This window comes from Polyergus mexicanus, unplaced genomic scaffold (assembly GCF_030449975.1).
Source record: "Polyergus mexicanus isolate NDT 795.1 unplaced genomic scaffold, iyPolMexi1.0 SCAF_3, whole genome shotgun sequence".
Lineage (NCBI taxonomy): Eukaryota > Metazoa > Arthropoda > Insecta > Hymenoptera > Formicidae > Polyergus > Polyergus mexicanus.
Genome location: NW_027223323.1, coordinates 12,485,193 through 12,510,116, shown reverse-complemented (window position 1 = coordinate 12,510,116; position 24,924 = coordinate 12,485,193). Strand labels below are relative to the sequence as shown.

At 38.7% G+C, this 24,924-nt stretch overlaps 1 protein-coding gene across 21 annotated transcripts in view; it reads right to left on the bottom strand.

Annotated features, from left to right (window-relative positions):
- Positions 1-3,275: 3,275 nt before the first annotated feature.
- Positions 3,276-24,924, bottom strand: part of Pmca (plasma membrane calcium-transporting ATPase 3) — a 76,014-nt gene continuing 54,365 nt past the window's right edge. For 9 of the 21 annotated variants that reach the window (XM_070293387.1, XM_070293383.1, XM_070293393.1 and 6 more), the window contains one exon: positions 16,905-24,705. In XM_070293387.1, coding sequence (XP_070149488.1) covers positions 24,175-24,705 — 531 coding nt within the window. In that variant the 3' untranslated portion in view covers positions 16,905-24,174. Of the gene's footprint in view, positions 5,205-13,173; positions 13,243-13,719; positions 13,789-16,903; positions 24,706-24,924 lie in introns of those variants that run through there. The other 12 variants (XM_070293395.1, XM_070293398.1, XM_070293401.1 and 9 more) reach the window with 8 other exon arrangements.

Sequence of the window (24,924 nt, the reverse complement as noted above, 5' to 3'; positions counted from 1 at the left end):
AATTAACTATGATACAAGTAAGGGGATGGAGATAGAGAGCTGTGACACGTTTACAGTCAACGGAAGAAGTCAACGGATCAATCGGGTTATCTCTTCGCGACACGATCGCTTTCTTCTGTATTAATGTAATAAGCTTTTTCTCCATCTTTGTCTTTCTGGAACACAATTGGAGAGACCGTAAAGCACGTGCCGATGAAGGCTCGTTCTCATCGAGCCGTGGTGCAATCGGATTCAAAGATTAGAAGCAAACCAGGACTTGCGTCCGCACTTGCGTCTTCGTATAATCTCAACAATATCGCCTGTAATATCCGGAGGACGCGTGTGCGGACGACGATTACATATCGTTATAACATCGACGGTTTCTTCGATTCTTTTCTTTTTCCTTTCTTGCCTATCAAAGCTTATCAAAGTGAGAAGAGGGTGAAGAAGTGAAAAGCACGCTGATCTTAGAACTTCCCAGCAGCTCTGGCGGATTTACAAGGCTCGAAAAACGGTGAGAGAATTATTCGCTTACAAATAAATCCTTAATATGTATCTATGTATATATATATATATATATATATATATATATATATATAATGTATATATATGTATATTGACACACACGGACAAGAATATAAACTCCGCGCGGCGCGAAACGATCTGGTCGACACCGTGTAAGCTGTGCGACTCGAAAGTGCGGGAAAGCCTCGATCTTCATTTGAACAAATTCCTCTTTCGATCGATCTGGAGTATAGTTTTTTCTCAATTAAGAAAAGTTTCGACAGTTTCTTTCCCTTTTCTCTTTTTTATGAATGTTAAATAGAAAAAATTTTCAATGATTTATCGTTGATTAATGACGTTAAGAAGAAGAAGAAGAATTAATTATGAAAATAATCTTACTTCTTATACAGTTCATTGTGCGAGAGATTTAAGGAATAAAATTTATCTTTTCTCAGAATTTCCATCCGAGATTTAATAGATTTAATAGGTATTAGAAGTATATATTTAACCACGAGAGAAAAAATAGACTCCACATTCATCTCGAAGAGATCGTCGGTAAACCTAAAGTCCAAGATCCCAAGGAAATATCCTGTACATTCTCTCTCAGTCAGGATCGTCCCGTGAAACGACCCTCGAGCTACAAGTCGTTCGTTTTCGTTAGTTGAATCGCGTTAAGACATAATCGGAGGTACAGCCACGCGATACCTTTTTTCTTTTTTTTTTAAATACACTGCGCGAGAGAAATGCGTTTTCAAGTACATAGATACAATATAAGAATCGCATTAATGGCGCATAAAAGTATTCTCGATGCTCCTCTCAGTTAATAAGGGACGGGATGATTCGCGCGATATTTTGCTAATGATGAGCAAAGAAGGGAACAGAAACGAAAATGATGAAATGACGCGAATGATGGCGATAACAGGAAAAAAAAATATATATATATGTGTGTGTGTGTGTATTTATATATATATATTGGTGTGTGAGGGTATCGTTTGAGTATGTGAGAATTTGCTTTCGAGTCACAATCGGTCATCGTCTGTCTTTTTCTTTTCGGAAATACAAAGTTGTTATCTAATTCCGGATCACAAAATGCAATAAAAAAAAAATAAAAAAAAAGACTGTCAAGAACGACTGTTATATTAAATGTATGAAGAACTTTATCTCTAGACGTTTGCATTGGATTTGGATTAGCTTCTTCGGCAAGAAAAAAGAAAATAAGGTGTAATAAAAATCTGCAAAATTGCAAAAATCATCCAAAAGTTAGCTTTATGTTTATCTTCGAGGATTCGCTTCCTTAAAATTAATCGCACTCTTGTCCCTTTTGTGTATATTTAAGCGTGTAATAAGAGAGAGAGAACAATTATTCGCGATCTTAAGAAAATCATAAAAATAGAAAAATGGCGATGTCGATGAATGAATTAAATTAGGACGAAATGACATCGTAACGCTATGACGGCGAAAGGAACAATGATAACAATAATGGAGAATGACAATGTATGTTTGCATGTGTACGTCTGTGATCACGTGTGTTTATACGTGCTTGTTTGTGTATGAATGTATGTTCGTGTGCGTGCGTGTAATACAAAGGTATACATAACAACAGCGCGTCTTTATTATTTGGCAGTGTAAGGCATATAGAGTGCTTAAGACTAGAATAAGGTGCAGTAAATAGGCCTCTTAAAGCCTGTTTCAAACGAAGTCCTATCATGTATGTATATATATATATATGAATATATATTATACGGACCTAAAAGAGAGAGAACTCTCTTTGCTTTTACTTATACTCTTTTTTTTTTCTTTTCCATCGTTAATTCTCGAAATGTAACCGATGACGGGGTGTAATAGCTTGACTTAGGTACTTCGAAGACTCGAAAATGTTTTCCCTCTTTTCTTTTTACTTAACACACTTCTCTCTGCATGTATTCTTTCTTCTTATCATTTTTCTTACCTTCCTCCCTCTCTCTCTCTCTCTCTCTCTCTTTCACCTCTTTCTTACGCTTTTTCACTGTCTCTTTCTTTCTTCCTCTCTCTTTCTCTTCTTCGCAAAAGGGCGGTTGAGAAACAAATATAAACTAAAACTACAAAATACGAGCTACTGACTTCATGGAGACGTGACTTCGTACATACATTATACGCTATTCTCTATTATTTGGCAGCGGTCTTGCACTTAAGAACGTAAAACTTATACGACGAAGTATAATAAACCTATATTGCCAACATTTATACGTCGGGATCCGATGGGCGATGGCGTTTCTCGATTATAATCGCGTAATCGAGCATTCGCGAAATCCTATATTTCCCCTCTCTTGACCTTTTCTCTTTTTACCCTTTTTCCTTCTTTCTGCTTCCTTTTTGTTCTCTTGCTCTCGAACAGCCGTGAGAAGAAACACATTTCGTCGCAATTGCGAGAGAGACAGATATCTCTCTACAGTGTGGTGTGTGATATTTATAATTATATTTATTTATTAATATATATATATATATTTCTCTTTTTATATATATATTTACGCGCTTTGTAATGTTACGTGAAATCGACAGGTCCTGAGAATAACATCGTAGTCACAGGATGAACGAAAATCTTATTTCGTTTTCTTTCTTTTTCTTCCGGCGTAGCCAGAGGAGGGTAAAACTACCCCCATTTCCCGTTTAGGTCGCATTAGGTCCCTCGGCGATGAAGCGATTGTAAAACGAGTCGTCGGTTAAATGTGATCTTCTCCTCGATCGTAAGTATTATCGCCCGCTCGCGTGTGTCCGTCCCATTTTTTTTCTCTACGTATGTAAAGGCGGTTTCCATATGATCGTCCCGTCTCCATCTTCGATTTTTCTTTTCTTTCTAGCTCGCAACAATATATATATATATATATATATATATATTGCTGAAGCACGTGCGGCAGCGCATGTGATTACGCCTTTACTATCAGGATTTCTGTATCGATTTAAGCGTAATAATGGCAATGTCGTGGCGATCGATTCCGTAATCTGGCATTCTTTCGGCAAAGAAGAAGAATCGGTGCGACTTTATGCGTAATATTTCTCTAACTTCCTCTCTTCACTCTTCTCGCCCATTTTCATTTTCCCAGGGTTTATCTCTTTCGCTCCTTCTCTCGATATATATCGCAACATGATGTAACACGCTACAAAACAATTTACATTTACAGAGACACCTGCTTTTCGCTTTTGTTCTTCTTCCTCACAAACTCTCTTCTCTCAGTAAGGCACCCCCAGTACAGAGTATATTCACGGAAGTATTAGAGTAATACAAACTAATGACTAGATCATTCTTAAGTCAAGAGCGCAAGAGAGAGATTGGGAGAGAGCGACAAAGGAAAAGAGAAAGAGTCGTAAAGGGAGAGAAAAAGTAATTTCTCAAAGAGAGAAAAGAAAGAATGATCATTGAAGGAATAACAATAAATATATATATTAATACGAAAGAATAGAGAAAGAGAGCAAGAAAGGCAAATATATATAGAGATGAAGAGAGATCACGGAGCGAGAGAAAGAGCGAGAGAACGAGGGAGAGAGAACGTCCCGCGGCGAAGAAGAAAGAAGATAACCAGAGAGAGAGAGAGAGAGAGAGAGAGAGAGAGAGAGAGAGAGAGAGAGAGAGAGTCCGAGGAAGAAACGGCGAAGGGATGAAGGTAAAAGAAGAAAGAAGACGGGGAGTCGTCGATGATTCTACAATTCAAGATATAAGCTGTATACGCTTCAAAACTACAAATCTTTCCCTTTTCTTCCTCTCTCCCTGTCTCTCCCTTTCAACTTCAATTCCTTTCTCTTTCCTCCTTTCTTTGCTTTCCCTTTCGCGTCCCCAGCTCACGCAGTCGTCGTCGCGCTTCTTCCACACAGCGGTGCGTCAAGAAACAAAAGAATTCTCAACAAACACGCACACGCGATAAAAGAGAGAAACACAAGAGAGAGACACAAGGTGGTACGGTGAGGCAACGTAAGGGAGGCGTACGTAACATAACTCAACTACATATAGGAGGCAGTGGTGCGTTACTTTGGGGTAATATTTTATAATTGATGTCTTTCTCGCACACGCTGCAGCGGTTTTATCGCGTCGTTCTCGTCGCGAGAATAAAAGGGGGGCGCCCAACGGAGAATCAAAAGACACCCCCCCTTTGTTGCGGGCGCGCGCACGCGCGTATTCGTCGAAGCAACTAACAACGGATCCTCCATTCCGCTCCATCTCTCTCCCCGTACTCCCTTTCTCTCGTACAGTTTTTCTCTCCAATTCGCTTCCTGCAAACTCTCTGCTCTTCCGTTGTGAGCGACTGACGGCCACAGGAAGACGACGAGCGCGAGAAGATGTCGAAGACGTCCTCGTCGTCGTCGTTATCGTCGGCCTGCTCGTAGTGACAATAATAATAGTAGTAGTAGTAGTAGTAGTAGTAGTAGTAGTAATAGTAGTAGTAGTAGTAGCAGTAGTAGTAGTAGTAGTAGAAGTAATAGTAGTAGTAGTAGTAGGCGTCGCTACTGACGACGCGGCGACGTCGTCTCTAAACGGCAGTCTCGGTGTGACTGTGACTCGAGAGCCTCTCGACGTCAATCTCCGGTATGGTGAGCTCGTCCGGTATGTTGTCGGCGTACTCGATGCTGCTCGTCTGCGAGAGTCGCTTGCTCAAGGACGACTGCTTCCTCAGTACCTCCGCCAGGGTGGTGCTGCTGTGTTCGCCGTAGCGCGTGTCTAGGCCCTGCCGAAATGCGTTCACTACGCGGATCTGCAAATTGGAAAGCCGGTGACGATCAGATCAATCTGGTCTAAATCGGGGGTCCGATCGGCGACGACGGGGCGCAGTCAGCGGGATCGTCGCCGATGTGCGAGCGGGGGGTAGACGAGACAGGCACACGCAACAGCAAAGTTGCAGATTGCCGGCACACGCACTCGAAATATAGATAGGAAAGATGTTCAGGCTCAGAGATTCAAAACGCCGCGAAGATTGCGTATATACATACGTATTATAGGATCTTTCAAAGTGACTATCTACTTTGGTGAAATTGGATTTTTTTTTTTTTTTTTAATTTTATTGTTACATACTGGCATAATGTGACGTGTCTATTGTTATACAAATTCATGTATTTATAAAAGTTAATTTTCCTTTCAGTCCCATATCATCCTATATGATGATGTGTGTGTGTGTGTGTGTGAATGCAAGAATAATCAAATTAAAGTCCATAAAGTATGTATATTCTTTACATATATACATATTTTCATGTCTTAAAAATATTTTTTTATATTTTGCAAAATATTATAGACAGTCACTTTAGGAATATCCCTGTATATATACCTATGTATATACGCACAATGAAGATTCCGTACAAATGCGGAAAATTGTCCGCAAAACTGACCGCCTTTATGCTTTACGAGCGCGTTCCTTTTCTCCATCATTTTTAGAGAATCGATCTTTCCCAAGAAATTTAATCTCCTCATTAATTGAAATGAAAACTTAATAATAGCAACGATCCAACTAAAATTGTTTCAGATAGAGTCGGAAAGACCAGCTCCCAATCAGCTGAGGAAGCTTTCGTTAAAAGATAACGCGCCAGTTTTGTGAGACACCCTGTACACATATTAATATGTATAGCAACGGCGGCGGAACGGAATCGAAGGATGAATCGCATATAATCGAAAAAAAAAAAAAAAAAAAAAAAAAAAAACTCTTTCCCATTCATTTAACTCCATTCTAATTTTTACAATTTGTCGAATGCTTATTTAGATTAAATTTAATTTTAATCAAATCGCATCGGCAATTGTCCTTTACCGTTATCCGATTCATCCTTGAGATCCCCATTCGCTTTGCATTCCCGCCATTTGAGATACGTAAACAAGACAGTAAGCAGCGATGCCATAAGACGTTACAGAACTAGCGGGGCTTGGCTCGCCCTGCGGAACAAGACATTATTAGAACACAGAGTTCGGAGCAGCTGCGTCGGTATGGGGATAGGAGAGAATGGTTTGTGACAGTTGCACGTAAGAATCTTTGCAATACTTCGGCATACTTACTTTAAGAGATAGATAGATAGATAGATAGATAGATAGATAGATAGATAGAAAGAGAGAGTGAGAGAACGATCTTTGCGATTCTCCGGAATCATGTGTGGAAGACGCTAAACTTATTAGGAACGCTTAACACATTGAGGACGGGCCTTTAATAAGATTCCTATGTTGAACGCGAGATAAAATTCGCTCGATCCGCTAAACAAAAACGGAACGTATATATGTATTTAGTATGTATTCGTTGCTTTGTTCTAATTCATAATACGTACGATTGTAAATCGCCTTAATCTTAGATCATTATCATCTCTCGGATGTCCGAAAGAATATATAAATTTATGCCCAGTCCGCAAAGTGTTAAGTCTGCGAAATACTGTTTATCACTCTCCTAGCATCAACTTTGATAATTCGAGGCATCCTATACAGAAGGAAGAAGGAGGAAGGGGGGGGGGGGGGAAGTGAGCTTAGCAAACGTGGAAATCAATAAAAGTCAATTTCTTCTTGATGAGAATTTGGCGCACACAATTGTCGAGTAATTAAATTTAGAAACTGTGTTCTCTTATCGTCAATCCTGATCACGAATTTATAATTACTACATGTTATTATAATCGAATCTAATGTTCTTGTACTCAATTATTCGACGATCAAGAAGCTAAGCGCATTGTACGTTCATATAGTACCTAATATTTCAGCTGATGGAAATGAAGATATATATCCAAAAAAAAAAAAAAAAAAAAAAAAAAAAGACACTTATAATTTTTCGCTTATTTATGGCACAGTTTTCGCCAAGAAAAAATCGACTTTCAATTGATTGAAAGATACATTTCTGCTGCCGATTACCACTTTTGCAAACTCGTCCCGATGTTCGTCGATCGCTTCTAATCGAGTACCTTGCAATTACGCGGCCTGCAAAAGAAGATGTACCGACGTCGCCGCTCTGCAACTATGCTTGCAACTTGCCGCGAAACACCGCATGCACCCAGCGACATTATAGTCATCGGAAAGATCGGAAAAAAAGTATCGAAAAAAGAAAAGATATCAACAATCGACTCTTCTATCTCTGCGTGTTGTCGACGGCTTGAGGAACGAAGCTGGCTGGCTAGTCGAAATTTCGGAACAAATAAAAATAGACAGAACAAAAAGAAGAAATAGATCGCATCCTTGTTCTTCTATTGCAAACGCGATATATCGCCAAGCTGAGTCACATGGCTGGCATACATGCACGGCCAATGATTTACAATTGATGAATTGATGATCGAGAAGTGTCACGTGCGCAATCGATGTCCGCGCATCCGGCGACGAGTTTCCAGCATCCGACAAGTGAATTTCTCCAAAGTTATCTAATTATAAAAAATAAAAATAAAGATTTATTTCGCATATACTCGTGAAAAATTATAACTCTAAAAGGAAGTATAAATTAAATCGAAATAGAAGATGACCTAACTCTGCGAAATTGATTATCTCAGCAAATAAAATTTTTTCAATCTTGAAATATAAAATTTCTATTTATTTTCCAAAGTTAGGAATTTCCAAGAAACAATTTTTTTATAGAACTGTCGAAATATAGTAACTGAATATCACTTGAAGGAAGTCTTGATGAAGCTGGTCGCTGATGCCGAAGAACGCGGAACGAATCGACACGTGACATTTATGCGGTTATACAGTGTGCATTTTCTGTTTCTCTCGTAGCGTCAGAGAAACCTTAATCGACCGAGAGAAAAATAGGAAAAAAGTGAAAGAGAGAAAAGCATATAGAAATAGAACAGATGAATAGATAGACCATAGACATAGTATATCTAGACCGAGTGTTGAAGAGTGGGAGCCGAGGTGCACGTAGAAAAGGACATACTCTGTTTCGTGCCCCTTGCGTTCTCACTCGCTCGCACATAGCATGACGCTATGCTCTGTGCGAGCGAGAGAGAACGCAAGGGGCACGAAACAGAGTATGTCCTTTTCTACGTGCATCTTTATCCCCACTCCTTAAATGAAGGCAAACGCTCGGTCTAGATATACTATGTCTATGAGACAGATAGATAGACGCGGTTAAAAGAAGCAAGAGGAGAGGAGAGCGATATCGATAGACAAGAGTCCGGATTGCCACTTAATCAAGCAATATGATAGTTTGGGAAAGCTCGTTGTATCAACTTCTCCCAGAGAGAAGCGATAGAAAGCGATTCGCGCTCAGATAAGCCTTGAGAGTCCTCGAGTCCGAGATATAATCATTATCCTACTAGCATATCAATTAATTAATTCGTACCGGAAGAGAGATAATAATCTCGACGAGCTGAATCTTCGATATCGTAGCTACAGAAAGATGCGTCTCTCGTTGCGAATAACATCGAGATTTTTTTGCTCCGCGAGATTATATAACTCTCGATTTCGAATCGACTATCTCGCTAGTTTTGGGTTCGATGGCTGATCAGTAACGCGCTTCCTTCACTGCGGTCGACGCCGGCCTTATCGCTAGGTTTCTCTACTCGAACGCGGCCGATCGTCGGTTGAGATTTTCTCCTTACAGTTACGGCCGACAATCGCAAAAATTTTCCATTGCGATTGTGACCGTTACGTAAGACGCGAGCGATTGACGTAGACATTTTTTTTTTCATCCCGACAGTGGAAAACGCCCGTAACTGATCAGGCAGATAATTTCATAAAAAATGTATCAATGGTTAAAACGCCATTCAGCGATGATACGAATGCCGACGAGCACATGAAAAGGCGAAAAGGCCAAAGAATATCGATTGCGAAAAAAAATTCCAATCTTACCTTTTAGCTGCACCCTGTATACATTTATTTTCGCAAATTAATCGATAATTCGCGATTTTAGAAGCAGCGGTTCCTCGATTAAGAAACCGACCGATGTGCGTCCTAAGCGATGCAATAAAATGCTGCCAGACTCTGGTAGACGTTTCTCGTTCCGAGAAAGTTTCGTATCCGTTATCCCAACAAATCTCCGCATTCTTTCGAAGAATCTAAAACCCTACTCGCAAACGCATCGAGAGATTCGATGACGTTCGGACTCACCGTTCGATGATCCACATCCTTTGGCGGCGATTATTTTCTATCATGATTGTCCCGAGTATAACGAAACGGAACATTAGACATTGGAGTCTCCGACGGAAAATCTGGCGACATAATATGTCCGAGACGCCAGAAAGAAACAGGATCCGCACTCTGTGCGGAGTTCGGTCGTCGACGTTTCGTGTGAACGTGAGGGAGTGTATTATACATACAGCAGACCAGGCGGGAGTCATCGGCAAAAAGGAAAATACAGCAAGCAACACACGAGGAAAATATCGAGCATCACACGCAACGATTAAAACGACATACAGTTCGTATATAATACAAAGATTAAAAAAAAAACGTGTGAAAGGAGATCTATATAGGTTATGATCAGCTGCATGCATTTTGGCAAGATGGCGTGCCCAACAAACATATGTCAGTGTGTGTGATTCGGCTACCATCTCAGAGACTCCCCCGAAAAAGCCAGCTTTTTAAGGTCGTGGCCTTAAAAAAAAGAAAAAAAAAACTGAAGCAGTAAGATTTAAGACTTAAGAATTTCATCCATATGGAATTTTCGGCGTTGCTTACGTTTCAATATGGCTGCCTTACTGTTCGACCGTGATTGGTCAATTCGCTTATGTCTTGTCTTACTGCTTAAATTTTTTTATGTGCCACGGTTTTTACAGTTGACAGCAGGCGAAAGGAGAGAGTAGGGGAAGAAGGCGGGGGGGGGGAGACGAGAGAGAAAAATCTCTTCGTTTCCCCAATCTTCGGGTTTCTTCCTTTCTTCCTTTCTTTCTTACGTTCTCGAGGCTCGGCCCGGGACGTGCATTCGTACACGTATTCTTCCGAGGCTAACGGGTGTAATGTTAATTATCGCCGACATACACACACACACAACATTCAAAAGAGAATACTTACGCGATGCGAGGAACGTTACCGCCTTCGTATTTCGTGGCGCGGCCATCTGTACACAGACCCCCAAGAATGCATCTCAGGTCCCCCAGTGCCTTGCGCGAGCTTCTCCTTCGCGCGCTCGCAGATACGTGTCTGCATTCTCTTTTTTTCTTTCTTTTTTTTTTCTCATTGCGTTTGCCTCCTGATACGAAACAACATGCACGCTACGCCAAGTAATGCGCACTGCCGATTATACGTATCGCAATATACGGATGACGGACTCTCTCAACGGAAAAAGACGGTGTGTTGTATCGAGTTTCACGTGGAAGGATATCAGGGACAAGGATGACAATTGAAAGGATGAATAGATAGAAAGAAAGAGAGAGAAAGAAAAACGAAGGAGCTAAGAGGGGAAAAGAAAAAGGGAGATAGAGAAAGAAGAGACGACGAAAGAGTGGTATCTTCCTGAACAATATTCGGGAGAAAATTTAATCATTATATCGTCCGTCCATGGAATTTTTTTTGAAGATAAGAAAAAAAATGAAGCTCTCTTGAAATTGATAACTTTTATATATCCGATAACTCTTTATGTATCGCGTTATCGATTTAATGAACAAAATTTAAATTATGACTGTTGATTATTCTAATTTAGAGAAAAATTACAATTTCGCTTATTCAACAAATTTGAAACAAATTCTATTTGTTGCAAAAATATGAAAACGGGCTGAATTTTTTTAATCATCTTTATCGAGAGAACTTTCGTCTCGAACTTTTCTTCTCGTATCTCTCCTATCACGAGAGATATTTTAGTTTATTTAGCGATTGTGGCGTTACCAAAAAATCGATTGATTGATCGGCAGCGTAATGACAAATGTGTATTACGTTCCATCGATCTTCGTCGAGTGTCTGAAAGGTTTCTTTTTGGGATGAAGATGATAATATATAGGGGGAAAATGTGATAAGCATGTAAACGGAAAGAAGACGCTTCGATAGGGAAAAAAATAAAAAAAAAATGTACGGAATGTCGGTCTCTCGTCCACTAGAGAACCACATACCGTAATTGAAATCTACTCGCCTCAATTGTTAAATATATGTTATATTCGTCACGAATATATTTGTCACACAGAATTTGGGTTTCGTTGATCAATCGTTGATTCGGTTCAGATCGCGTCACGATCTATCAAATTACGTGACGAGGTAGAATTCAATTCGAGAATAAGTTCTCATTACAAATTAAATTGAAATCAGAAATTGAGACTGACATACCTCGGCGAGTTCATCTGTCAACACAGCGGGGAAAGGAAAAAAAAAAAAAAAAAAATCTCATTCTCTTTAGTTACGCGTTTCGCATCACGACCATAACAGCAGTAAGAGATCTCCCTTGGATATCTGTAGCATCGACGCACGAACTCGGCGAAATAACGTCACTTTTGATTATAGAAAATACAAGTTTTCCATTAATATACACGCTGTAAAAAAATAACACGTGCCACGTGTGTATAAATATCCTTTGTGCAAGCAAAGATAGCTGCATTCGAGCAGATTCAATATGTTTCGGACAGACGAGAAATTAATCGCGTGGAGTTAAAGTTCGAATCGTCGGGGATGAAACGTTTCGTTTCACGTGACGTTTAATTTGTCGCCAGCAAGATGCACAATAAAAGCAACGTGCGAGGCTTCGCAATCCCAGGCATCGCGCGAAAATGATGCGCAAAAGGAAAAGACGCATCGCGGTCACCGAAAATTGCAGCTACAATGCAACACGGCACACACACGATCGCATATCTATATACATATACACAGCTGTACATCTAATTGCGGTGACAAAAATAAGCGACAATCAAGATGTGGAGGCAAATTTCGCACGTTGTTTTTTTTTTTCGCGACCAATTCACGTTTAAAGGATGCATCGCGTCTCTCTCATGCAACATCGTATATCTAGATGTGATTCATTACTTGGCATGATCGCAAAGAGACCTAACGAGAGAGAAAGAGAGAGAGGGAGAGAGAGAGAGAGAGAGAATTATCTTAATCAATTCGATTTTTTTCTTTAATATATCCATGCCCAGCCGTACCCTTGTCGACTTTCACTCGACAATGGCGATTCATTCTCTGGACCGATGTGAGCGGAGGGAACGAGAAGGATTGGAGTCGTGAGATGCGGACGAGGTGAAAACACGTGTACCGAAAGGTGTAAAAAATGGGGACAAACGATCTCGTGATCTCGCGACAGGGATCGTAATCGATAAGCTCAGTTTTCGACGTTACGAATGAAAAAATTTCGTCAAAATGATAACGATCCCTGATCGAGATCGAGGAACGGGATGTAAGTGTGGGCATAAGATACAGACACACGACGAATACACGATGTTTCATGTAAAGTCACTATAACACAGGACACCGAGAGCTGCGGAGATGAAAGATAGGGAAAAGTTCGAAAGAAGCGGAAAGAGACGGACTTGTACCACCGGAGGGCTGATGTAATTCGTAATAAAAAAAAAAGTTCTATTTAACGAAAAAAATCGTATGCGTATTTTCTAATCGTTTTTGTCAAAATGTCTCTTTGTTTAATTTGGCTTTATACCGAGAATATTCTTGAAGCGATATGAGGATTATCTCGCAATTAGAGCGGCGTCTCTTTTCAGCGAGAAAATAGCTCTCTCTACGTCAAATAGAAAATTTGTACCAATGAAAGCCCCTATATAAGCAACAACGACGCAGCATATAGACTCGGGAATTGCTAATCCTTGCCGCGGTTCAAGCTTGGGATGTCGAGGATTAACACAGACATGTACCTTTCCTTCGTATTGACGTCGAGGGCAGGAAAGGCTGCCCGGTCCAGTAGTACAAGCCGTAATATTATCCTATTGTAGAACAGTATAAAGTAGAAAGCGGGAAGTATACGTAGATAGATGAAACAGAAAGATCAGAGGGAAAGAAGAAGAGAAAAAGAAGAAGAAGAAAAAGAAGAGACGTTACGAAGAGTGAGCATGGGATAAATATAACTTGTAAGACTCATTATAAATACAAAGAGTGACTTACAAATTATTGAGATACTCTAATTCCTAGAGTATTCTATGTGAAAGGCGGGAAAGAGGGGAAAAGGGAGGGGAAAAGAGAGGAAAAGGGGAGAGGGAAGATCTTGATGGATTGGAGGAGAGAGATCATTAGAATAAGAAGCGTGTAAAAGCAAGAAAGTTAAAAGGCAGCTGCGGGCGAGCAAACAAGCGAGTGACACAGAGAGCGAAAAGGAAGATATCGAGATAGAAAGAGAGAAACAGAGAAAAAGAAAGAGATAGAGAAAGAGAGAGAGAGAGATAGAGCAAGAGAGGAGCGCTTACAGCTTGGTCTGTCGAACTCTTGCTGTAGGGTACCGGTATCAAACGTTCCTGCAACTCGCCACCTATCACCTTCAAGAGTAAAGGATAACATAATGGTTACAACAGAGTGGAACGATCGGATCGCGCGTAACCACTTCTTCAACCCTCAAGCGATGCACTTGCCGATCACTTTTCACGACGCGAACGATTATTTTGAATTTAATAAATGAATCGAATAATTATCGGCTATAATATTGGCGTAAGGATTAATTCTTTATATGTTAATGATGAGATACCTTGGAATTCGATTGTATAAACGATTAATCCTTACGCCGACATATGTACGGATCGATAATTTTTTGTAAAATATACAAATTTCTGTTATCGAATGGAGTCTCTATAGAAACCTTGGATATTTTTCTGTAGATTTTCCTATCCAATAAATATGTCTGAAGAATGCGCGTTATTTTAATACTTAACTGGTACAAGCTGGACTTAACTGGTCAACTGGAATTTTACATCAGATGTGTGAGTGCTTTAAAATAAAATTTCTTCAAAATTAAATCCTGTAATATTGAATTACATTTATTATATATTGTATCTGTATACAGTTTGTCGCGATATAAAAAATATAATAAAATGAGAATAAATATATGAGATGTACAAAGTATTATTAAGTTTCAAATTAATTTATTTTTAATTTAAAAACAAATAATATTCCTTTATTTTTCATGTTAAAAAAATATATATATATATATATATTTACAAGTTTCAAGAGATATATTTATAGAATTCTTTTCTTCTTTTTCACTCAAAAACTGTCAATATAATCTTATATATTCTTTACATTTTTCATCATCTCTTGTTCTTTGTTACAATTTCCTCTCACGTGTACCAGTTAAGGATCAAATTATCTTCCACGTGAAAAGCGAGCTTGAGGGTTAAGGGTGACACATTCTCATTGTGGTTTGTCTCATTGAAATGCTGATGTTTGTGCAAGTAATCAGTGTGACTGTGAGAGTAATCGGATCTGATGGTGGTGTTCGCGTCTTCTTGCCGGTTTCAGGACTCTTCCCGCTCGGGAACACATCGTTTTAGTGAGATATCTTCGCTATTTCTAAAGTACTTTTACGAATCGTGAAATTTGAATTTAAATTAGATTGCTTATAGTAAATTTAAATTAGATTGCTAAGTATTATAGATTATATTGAGTGTGTGCGTGTGTGTGTGCGTGCGTCTGTGTGTGTGTGTGTGTGTATGGCCTTTTATTTCTTCTTTCTGTAAACCGAACCGTCCTCGAATTCATATGACCGAAAGTTGATTTGGAGCCAATTGCACCAATATCGTTCAAAAACCCCATTACGATATTCTGTATCGTATTAGTAAATTTAGCATTTTACTCAATAATTAATAATTGACTTAATTAAATAAATTATGAATTATATTAAAGGAATTCGGGGCCTTTAAGATAATTAAAAAAAATTGATTTTTAAATTTTAATTTCTCAAAAACAGAGATATCAAGAGAGAGAAAGCGAATTAGTTTTCTATTTTTTTTTTTTTTAAATTAAGTTCTTTACAAAATAAGCCTAAAAATAAAAGAAAATTTATAATTACAAAAATAAATTTAAAAATGTCCCGAGTCCCTTTAACTCAATTTTTCTCGACAGCAAATTTTGTTATCATAAAATTTGAGAAATCGCATTTTATATATTTAAATTTCATTGCAAATTGTTTGGCACGTAACAATTATTTTTTTAAATAATTAAAGCGTCAAATGTCAATGAACATTACACTACATCTTTTTCCCTTGACGATATCACGAATAAAACTGTAATTTGAAGAAGAATAGAAAATCATCGGTCATCAATTCGGGATTAGTTTTTAAGACCGGTGCAATTCGGCCTCGCTGATAAGGGACAAAGTATGAGCGAGAGTGCCGTGCCAAAGTGAATCAATATACAGACAGACAAGCGCAAAGACGTAGAAAGATATACAGAAAATCGATATATATATAAGTCGGCGAGCAGATGGAATTACGAGAAAAGATGTGCACAAAGTTACTTGTTGCGTGGTCGTTCCAAGGTGGAGAAGATGAGATCGATAGTTTATTCGTCGAATATTTCATCGCGCGAGATCCGTCGACTGACAGAAATCGCAACAATCGACATCCCATCGAAATGCAATGCGCGAATGAAATCGCTTCAATTCGAGATTTCCGCGAATAATCTGTTTGAGCATGCTTCGATATTATATTAATATAATTAATTATTCTCGAATGATCGGAATTATATGAAAATTATAATTATTGCAATCATCGCAGATTAATTATATTTTCAATCAATATCTTTGAATTAATTTTATTAAGCTTAATGAGATAGAGAAGAGATCAGAAATAATTAAAAATTCTGTATAAATAGATTTCGATTTGCAGACATTATATTTCGACGGGCATTTTAAGTTTATTATATAGTAGAAAGCAACGAAGATATATAGAAAGTTACATAATGATGATGATACCATCTCTACCCGTCATTGTGCGTTAGACACGTCAATGAGAGGCATCATCGAGAAGATCATGTGCGCATTAGTAGTCATAGTGTAGATTAGGAGAGAGTTAGTAAAGATACATTGTTGGATTTAAAGAATAAGTAGAGGTCGCTGTCGGTCAATCGAAGAATCGACTGCGACATCCCGTTGTATTTGTCCCGCGTATGTCACTAATGCGGATCAATAATAAACAGGTCGCGTATAGATTAGGTTCGAAGGTGATGGATATCGCCTTCGTTAAACAGTCCTCGTAATCGTCGCACCAAGGGATTCCCTTTGTCTGTATCGTGCGCGATAATCGAACGGTGTCCCACTCTCCAAACTAACGATTCGAAACTAATCATCGGACGAGATTCTTTTCTCGCGATCTATCTATAAATCGATCGCAATATATACTTTCTCGCGATTAGCGTATCTTCTAGCTGGCCTGAAAGCGGTCAAGTCGGAAAAAGGAGCATGCGTCGTTCGAGAATGTTTTCAAACGTGTTCGAACGATCGAATAGGAAGATCGAGAGCAATAGCGTGATGTGGGAAAAGAGGAGGAAGGATATCGTGATTCGATAGTCAATTCGGATCGCGAGAGAGAAAGAGAAACAGAGAAAAAGATATATATATATATATATATATATATATATATATATATATATATATAGAGAGAGAGAGAGAGAGAGAGAGAGAGACGGAAAGAAAAAGAGAAAGATTGATTCAGCAACAAGCCAAGCGTGGAAAAGATTTTGTATCGCTTTATTGATCAAGTCGATCATTGTGCAGCTTTTGTTTCGTTTCCTTTTTTTTTGTTTTCCTTTTTCGTGAACATGTAATTACGAGTCGAGAGAGAAAAAGAGTTCTTCTTTGGCGGGACCGATGGCCTCCGGTCCCCGCGTTTCGCACACATACGTTTTATTTTCTCTTTCCCTTCTCTTCCCATTCGTCTTCTATCATTTTCGCACTTCAAATCCAGTCTCTTTTTTTTTTTTGTTTCCCCTTTCTACTTGCCTTCAATGAGCGTCGCGCAGGAGAGGCTAAAAGCGATTCGCACGATTCATCGACGATTCGATGTACCTCGTTTGCTTTTAGGAGCGGAGGGGGTGGTAAAACAATAATACACGAGAGAAGGTAGAAAAGCGAAGGGAGAAAGGAGGGGGGAGAGGGAAAGGAAAGAGAGAATGAGAGAGCGAACGAGCGTACAAGAGAAATCCGAAGATACCACCCTCTCCGCTAATCTCCCTCTATCGGACTTATTATTTGATTAACGTGTCTTAAACTTTATTTTATATAATAACAATAATAATAATTAATAATATTAATAATAATAATATATTCCCTATTCACATATCATTAAATCGATATAGTCAACTATACATATTTATAATATATTATAATTGTATATATATATATATATGCTCTTAGAGTTTTTTTTTCCTCACAGTAACAGACTAATATTATGCGTCGATATTAAAAACCAGGATATCTTCTCTCGTTTGCTGCAAATCGCGATTCGATACGGGCCTAGGTGTACAGACTTAAGTTTTCACGACACGCGCGCGTACTTTTATCACCGCGAGTCGTGATTACGCACGGATTACGCACTCGCATACAAGCGACGTCGTTCGTGAATGAGATTCTTCGTTTATCGCATCGGCCGAAGGGGAACCACCGATTACCATCATATCGGGATCCGCAAAAGATCTCGCCGGAAGTACTGACCGACGTATCGCGTTCGAACATACGCGGATTCGCGTCGCTTTGTGGGTACGTTTACGCCTCGTGAGGCCTGTATTACGCTTGTCGTGAGCGCGAATTTATACGGATACATTAACTGATTAGTACTCGCAATTTATTAATTCTTTTAGCGTCCTTATTTTCGTTTGATCACATATAATATATATCAATTAATATAACAAATTATATTTTATATATATTATATATACAGAGTGTCCGGTAAAGATTGTGCCAACGCTCGTGAGCGAGTAGAGCACAGTAAACTGAACAGAAAAGTCCTGTAACATTTTTTTCTATAACGCTTAATAAAGAAGATATTATTGAATAAAGTCTGATCAATCAGCGCCGACTTTTAGCCGCACGCACGTCGATGCGCCGCCCACCTGGTAGTGTACACCGCCCACTTGGTAGTGTACGCCGTCATAGCGACGGAGCGCTCACGCACACTATCAGGCGCCCGGCTAAAGGACGGAGCTGATTGGCAGACTTTACTCAATAATAACTTCTTTATTAAGTGTTATAGAAAAAAATGTTACAGAACTTTTCTGTTCAGTTTACTGTGCTCTACCCGCTCACGAGCGTTGTCAAGAGTGCTTTGGGATACCTTGTACATAAATAATTATTGACCACATTTACATCCAGTGACCTGATCGTGCAGCCTGACCTATACCGTGACCCAAAGAAGGTCTAGTTATTAATCGTTTACACCGAAAGAGACCTAAAAATTGACAGAGTTGCACTTCCATACTAGTCCAATTCGCTGGTTTCACCTTGACAGCTATTATTTGATTTGACAGCTCAACAAAACAAGCGAGCAAATAAGCTTTTAGGTCACATTGCGATTGACAGTTTATGTTTATACTGAAAAAAAACAGGCGGCCTATTTCAGGTCAGATCACTAAAATACGAAGCCTGACCTGAAGCCAGGTCGAGTCGTCTGTCAAGTGTTTACATCAAGCAGCCTAAATAATTTAGGTCGAATTTGAGGCCGTGGCCTAAATGCTAGGTGTAAACGTGGTCATTATTATTATTATTATTATTATTATATATATATATTATATATATTAAACAAAAGAAAATTGCATGAAACAGAAAATCTGATTTAAAATGAAAATTAAAGCGTTAATGAATCTCGCAAAAAATCTCCAAGTATAAAAGTTACATAAAATTTGTTGGATTAATAATGGAATAACTGCAATGAATTTATATTGCTGTATAAAAAATTTTCGAGATCGTCATGACTAATTAACACGGGCGGCAAATCATTATACGAGACACGTATTACGGACCTTACATGGCTGTGAGAGCGAACAGAATTTTATTCTCGAAACTATTGAAGTAATTGGGGAGTGTCAAGATTCGATTTATCACCCACGTCATAAGGACCATCCGCCGATGCGCCGAGAAAACTTCTCAAAGTTCGAAAGCGAGTTTAGAAAAATTACCTCATCCTCATTTCTTTTACAATCCCACGAGTTTCGACAACTTAAATGGAATCTCCTCCTACAAATATGAAGTCACGTATATCCATATAGAATAGATTTTGGTATTTTGCTTCATGAGAATGAAGGATCCCTACAAAGTACAATTTAAATAGCAAATAGTCTCAAGTTGTAAGAGAATTGACATTTTATAATCTAATAATTAAAAGTTTCCGTAGCCATGGATTATTTTCTATATAAACCGTGCGGATCTTTTATCGATTAAGAATTTTATCATTAAAATTTATCGTTCATCATATTTAGAATTCAAAGATATATTAGATTATCCTTAATGATTTTTAATTCTTATTCGATTTTCAACTCTCGCGATTTATTTTTTTTTATTCCAAAATTTAGTACAATTACTATATTACTTGTACTATACGGTGCGTAGCTATTAAATCTTCAATTTCGCAATCTGAATAATTATCAATCCGAAAAAACTCGTCCGTTCAGCGGGGGCCCTTACGTCGCGTTATTTTAAGATGGCAGCTGAAACGTCGCAACCAGCAGAAGACCTAACGACTAAGTTTTCACAGCTCTTTCTAGTTCTGTACTGTGTATCTTTTGTATCTTTATTTAAATTTTTCTCGACGTGTGTTCAACGCGCTGGCAGTAGCAGACACATTTAAAAATCCAACGACAATTAGTCGCAAAAATGATCTCGGTATGTAATTAAAATAAACAAGAGAAAAGAAAAGGAAGAAAAAATGATTCTCGGCTACCATGTTCCATCTTTCGACGATCGAACTTCGCATATCTCATCGATCTTAGAACGAAAAATGGGAAAAAGTGAGAGGGAGGGACGATCGAACTAACTACGATGTTAATCGCATTAATTTATAACAATAAAAAATCATATTTTCTCAATAATTTAATATAACGAATATTAAATCGAAAATTTTTGATCATTATGTTTAACAATTTCGATAATTGTAACAGTGCAACAAGTCTCTTGCATTGTTACAAGTATTATTTTATTCAAATGTCGTAATCGTTCTACCCCGATTATCCCTGTAGAATAAGTTTTTCCGTTTCTCGAGTTACTTTGAATCAGCGAGAAAGAACAACGAAAGGATAAATAGATCAAGGAGAGTAGATAACGAGATCCGATAATTAAGTACATTTCTTCAATCATAGACGACGAACCATTTTTCTCTACGCGGATACATGGAGCGTGGGGGAAAAAGGTACCAGCGGGAATTGAAATCGACATCATTTCTCGACGAAGAGTCGACATTTTTCTCGACGTGAAGAAATATATCTCGAATATCGTCGCGAATAGAGACGAGGAAAGATATAAAGCACCGTCGAGATTTTATAAATTACATATATATCGGAATTACACATCGGTTTCAATTTCCACGGGTATGAACTGAAATCGCGTTGACGATTCTCTGAAATGCCGATCGACGACGATTGTACGATCGACGCGTTCGTTAGTGAAAGCGCACATTCGCGGGTCATAAATTTTTAAAGATTCATAAATAAAAGAGAAAAGTAACAAGAAAGAGAGATAGAGAGAGAGAAGAGAGAATGTACGTAAAAATTGAATTAAAACTTACATTATACAATATCGAGAGCGAGAGCGCTCCTCCGTCTCTCCGTCCGTAACGACATCGCCGCTCGATCACACACACTCGACGCTGTCGCCCGGCAAAGGAGAATATCGGTAACGAACCGTCCTATATATAATTCGCGGTCACAATTATTAATTTCCTTCCTCGTCGGTAAAATATTCAGACAAACATTTTCTCTCTTTTTGTCTTATTTCTTCTTTTCACTCGAACGAAAAAGTGGGGACGGGATTCTCTATCGGACGACGCTTTTTTTTTCCCAACACTCTGAGCCCCCGCGATTCGTCTCGAGCAATCGAGAGATGTAGAGAAAAAGATAAAGAGAGAGATAGAGATCGAATCCTATCTATCAGGATCGCTGGCGGAATTGGATTTTCTCGAAACAGGCAAGAAGAGATAGAGAGACGATAGAGAGAGAGAGAGAGAGAGAGAGGGGGGGGGGATGAATGATACTTGAGGGTAGTCACAAAATTAAGAAAGATACATCGAGAAGAGGGGATTCGAGGCGGAGGACTCGTGACCGGGATCAGAACTATCATGAAGTGATCTCATTTGGTCCCACGTGTAAATAGATTCCATTTTTTTTTTTTAAATGCGATAGCGATAAATAATATAATAGTATAAATAAAATAGCAAGAACTCGTTTTTCGATCTTTTCTCGACAACAACACATTTTTAGAACATTTAATTTCTCAATACAATCGGCAAATAATTATAAATTTTGATATTAATTTTTGAAATTTATATATTTAAAAGCAAAAAAAGGGAGAAATTTGACAAAAAAATATTTATGATGGATAATTATATAGATAATGTACTATATCGAAATTTACGAAAGAGGATTTCGCGCGTTTCCCACTCAGTTTCAATCTTAAAATTCAATATTTCGTATTACTTTCTATTTCGGATACCGTAGAACTGAGCCCGCTCACGAAAACGACGATAAAGTCGTTTAGAATAGAAGAGATCGAGAGGAATAGTGTTGGAGTATATCTGTAAGTACATTCAGCCCCGAGACGTCGTTTCACGTCGTGGTATATATGTATATGTGGGAAGATTTGTAATAAATAGATCTCTCGGATATCCTTTTCGATTGTCGATCGCGATCGAGCGGCTTCGAAGCGCGCGTCTTTTTTGTCCGAACAGGGATGGAAGGTCGTTTCTATTGTTAGTCGCACTCGCGAAAAGCAGTTACAAGTGTTAGTTCGCGAGGATTTATCTCAATAGAGGTAGATTGTCCCTGATGACGTCATCGTCATCCTCGACGACACGGGTCGGGTCATCATTATTTATATCGCGCGAACAGACACATTCACATCCAATCCCAAACAGGCAAGCAAACGAGGGACAGATGATTATTACTGACTATCAAATTGGCAAACATTGAAGGAAAAGTGACACAATTCCAGAAAATAGAAATAAATTTAACAATTAAACAAACTAATTTCTCGGATGTTTTTTTTTTTTAAATTGCACCACTGACAACGAGAGACAGAGAGAAAAAAGAAGATGTAAATTTATAAAAAGATATTTTATCCTTTATAATTTACGTAATAATAATTTTGAATGTCTATTATTAAAATTATTGCAATATAATATAGCTTACTTTCATTTATATCTCGTTTCTCATTTTCCAGAATTTTGTCATGTAAAAAGAGCACATGAAGAGTTAATTAGCTTTAATTTTTACTTATTTTTTATCACCAATTATTGGTCAGTAGATAAATAAATAAATAGGTATATATATAAAGTAAATAATTGTACGAGAGATTAATTGATAAGCGGACAAGCATTTAAGTATTGTCTACATTTGTCAAGTATACGGATAAAATACTATTTTCATGTACGAATATTGGCATACAATCGTCATTCTTCGAAAATAATCGTTTAATAATTAATATCAGATTTCGCATTTTATATATATATATATATATATATATATATATATATATATATATATATATACGCGGGCTGCAACGGCTACCTTCAACAAAACGTAGAAAATCTTAATTTCAAAACATTCTTGACAAACATCTCGTAATAACACTCTCTTGAAAATTAATGCACTACTTAAGATTAATAAAAATAAGTACGACATCAGTGACATCGAATATCAATCTCAAAGTTTATGTATTAATTAAGTAACGTTAATTATTTTAAGAAATATTCGAAAGCAACGTTTCGAAAGATTGTGCAGCGCAATGACATTTCGTTAGATATTCATTTTTTTTTTTTCCATAGGGGTTGCGTCGCAGCCCATATCACCGTCGTTCAACAAACTCCAAAATGCTACCCTAAAGGGGGAAAATAGTACTTTCACCCGGTACACTAGTCGAATACGGGAAAAAAGCTATAGAAAAAGCGGGACCCCTGTATATATCATACTCGACAGTGTATACCCATGCACGAAGAACGTGCCATTCGCAAACCATTCGCGATACTTCGCGGAGCAGAATCTCCTCGTCTCTTCGCAACCGTCCCTCCTCTTCCTGGCCTTCCATCCCACCCCAACGATACGACGCGCGTGTTAAGTACACGGTAGCCTTCGGTTTTATTTATATAAGCAGCAGCCCGCGATTTGCGAATATTGCGCCCTTATTTGTGTGTATGCGGGCGTATCTTAAATCGGCGCGCTGCGATTTCTTTGAGATCAGATCAGATCCGCCGTCCCCGTTGAGCGAGTGATAAGAAGTTTCCGGCAGAGGGGCGGAGGAAAAAGAGAAAAAAGGGTAGTTGAGGGTATGACCGATACGAGCAAAATACGCAGTAAGTACATCCTTGGGAAAAAGTGACGAAAATAGAGGCGGATGATAATTGATCCCAAAAGAAGAAAAAGAGCAGAGATAAAACGCATGTTACTCTCCCTCGCCTTATAGATCGAGCGAGACGAGATTGCAGGATCTCGAGCGAGATCCCGCGGTGCATATGAGACCGCAGGAGGAATATATATACAAGTTCCTCTACATGGTAGAGGAAAAAAAGTCACAAAGGGAAAGATATTTGGATAAGAGACATTGAATCGAAGGACAGACAGATATGTAATGAGGAGAGAGAAAGTCGAATGATAAAACTTTAGATAAATCAAAGATGATAAAAAAAAGGATGGAGAGAAATGGAATGATATGCAGAGAAGAGAGAAAAGAATCTTTAAATGCTGGTCTCGTGCACGAGTTTGGTCAGCTCCGGTAGAATCAAATTGTTGGAGCTCAGAAGCAGGGAATTTCCGGTATTGTCTCTATTACTGTTCATCTGCGCCATATGATTGGGGCTCAGGGGCTGATTGAGGGCGTTACTAGTGGGGGATCTGTTATCGGTGATGGTAGTATTGGTAGTGGTGTAATGATGATTGTACGCGTTGGCCGGCCCAGTCACACTCAGCAACAACGGCGAGGCGGGGCTGTTGAGGGACTGTTGCATCCTGGAGGATCCTCTGTAGTTTGTCTCGTAATCCTGATTCATCATCGGCTCGGCACTTCTATGAGAGGACTTGTAGGCGGCGTTCTGCGCGATGGTGGTGGTATTTGTCGAGTCTTCGTCAATGTATGTGAAGTCAGAGAGTGGTCGGGGCCCGGTGTGGCTGCGTGAACTGCGCATACTGTGTAAGCTGTGTAAACTATGGACAGAGCGACGCTCCTCCAGATCTTCCAGAGTCGACTTGAACGCTCTGATTACTCGAAGCTGCAAAAACAGGGAAGGACGTTCTATCAGGAAGCGAGGAGGCAAGCCAGCAACATACAAGCACGCCGTATATTCGTTTTTTTTTTCTTTTTCGCGCAGAGGTGTGTTATAATATGGTGTGTTCCCCTTTTCTTTATTCAGTGTCCCCCGAGTGTCGACGTTCTGGTCTTGTCGTTGTTCTTGTAGCTGTTGTGTTTTTATGGATATATAGATTGCGTT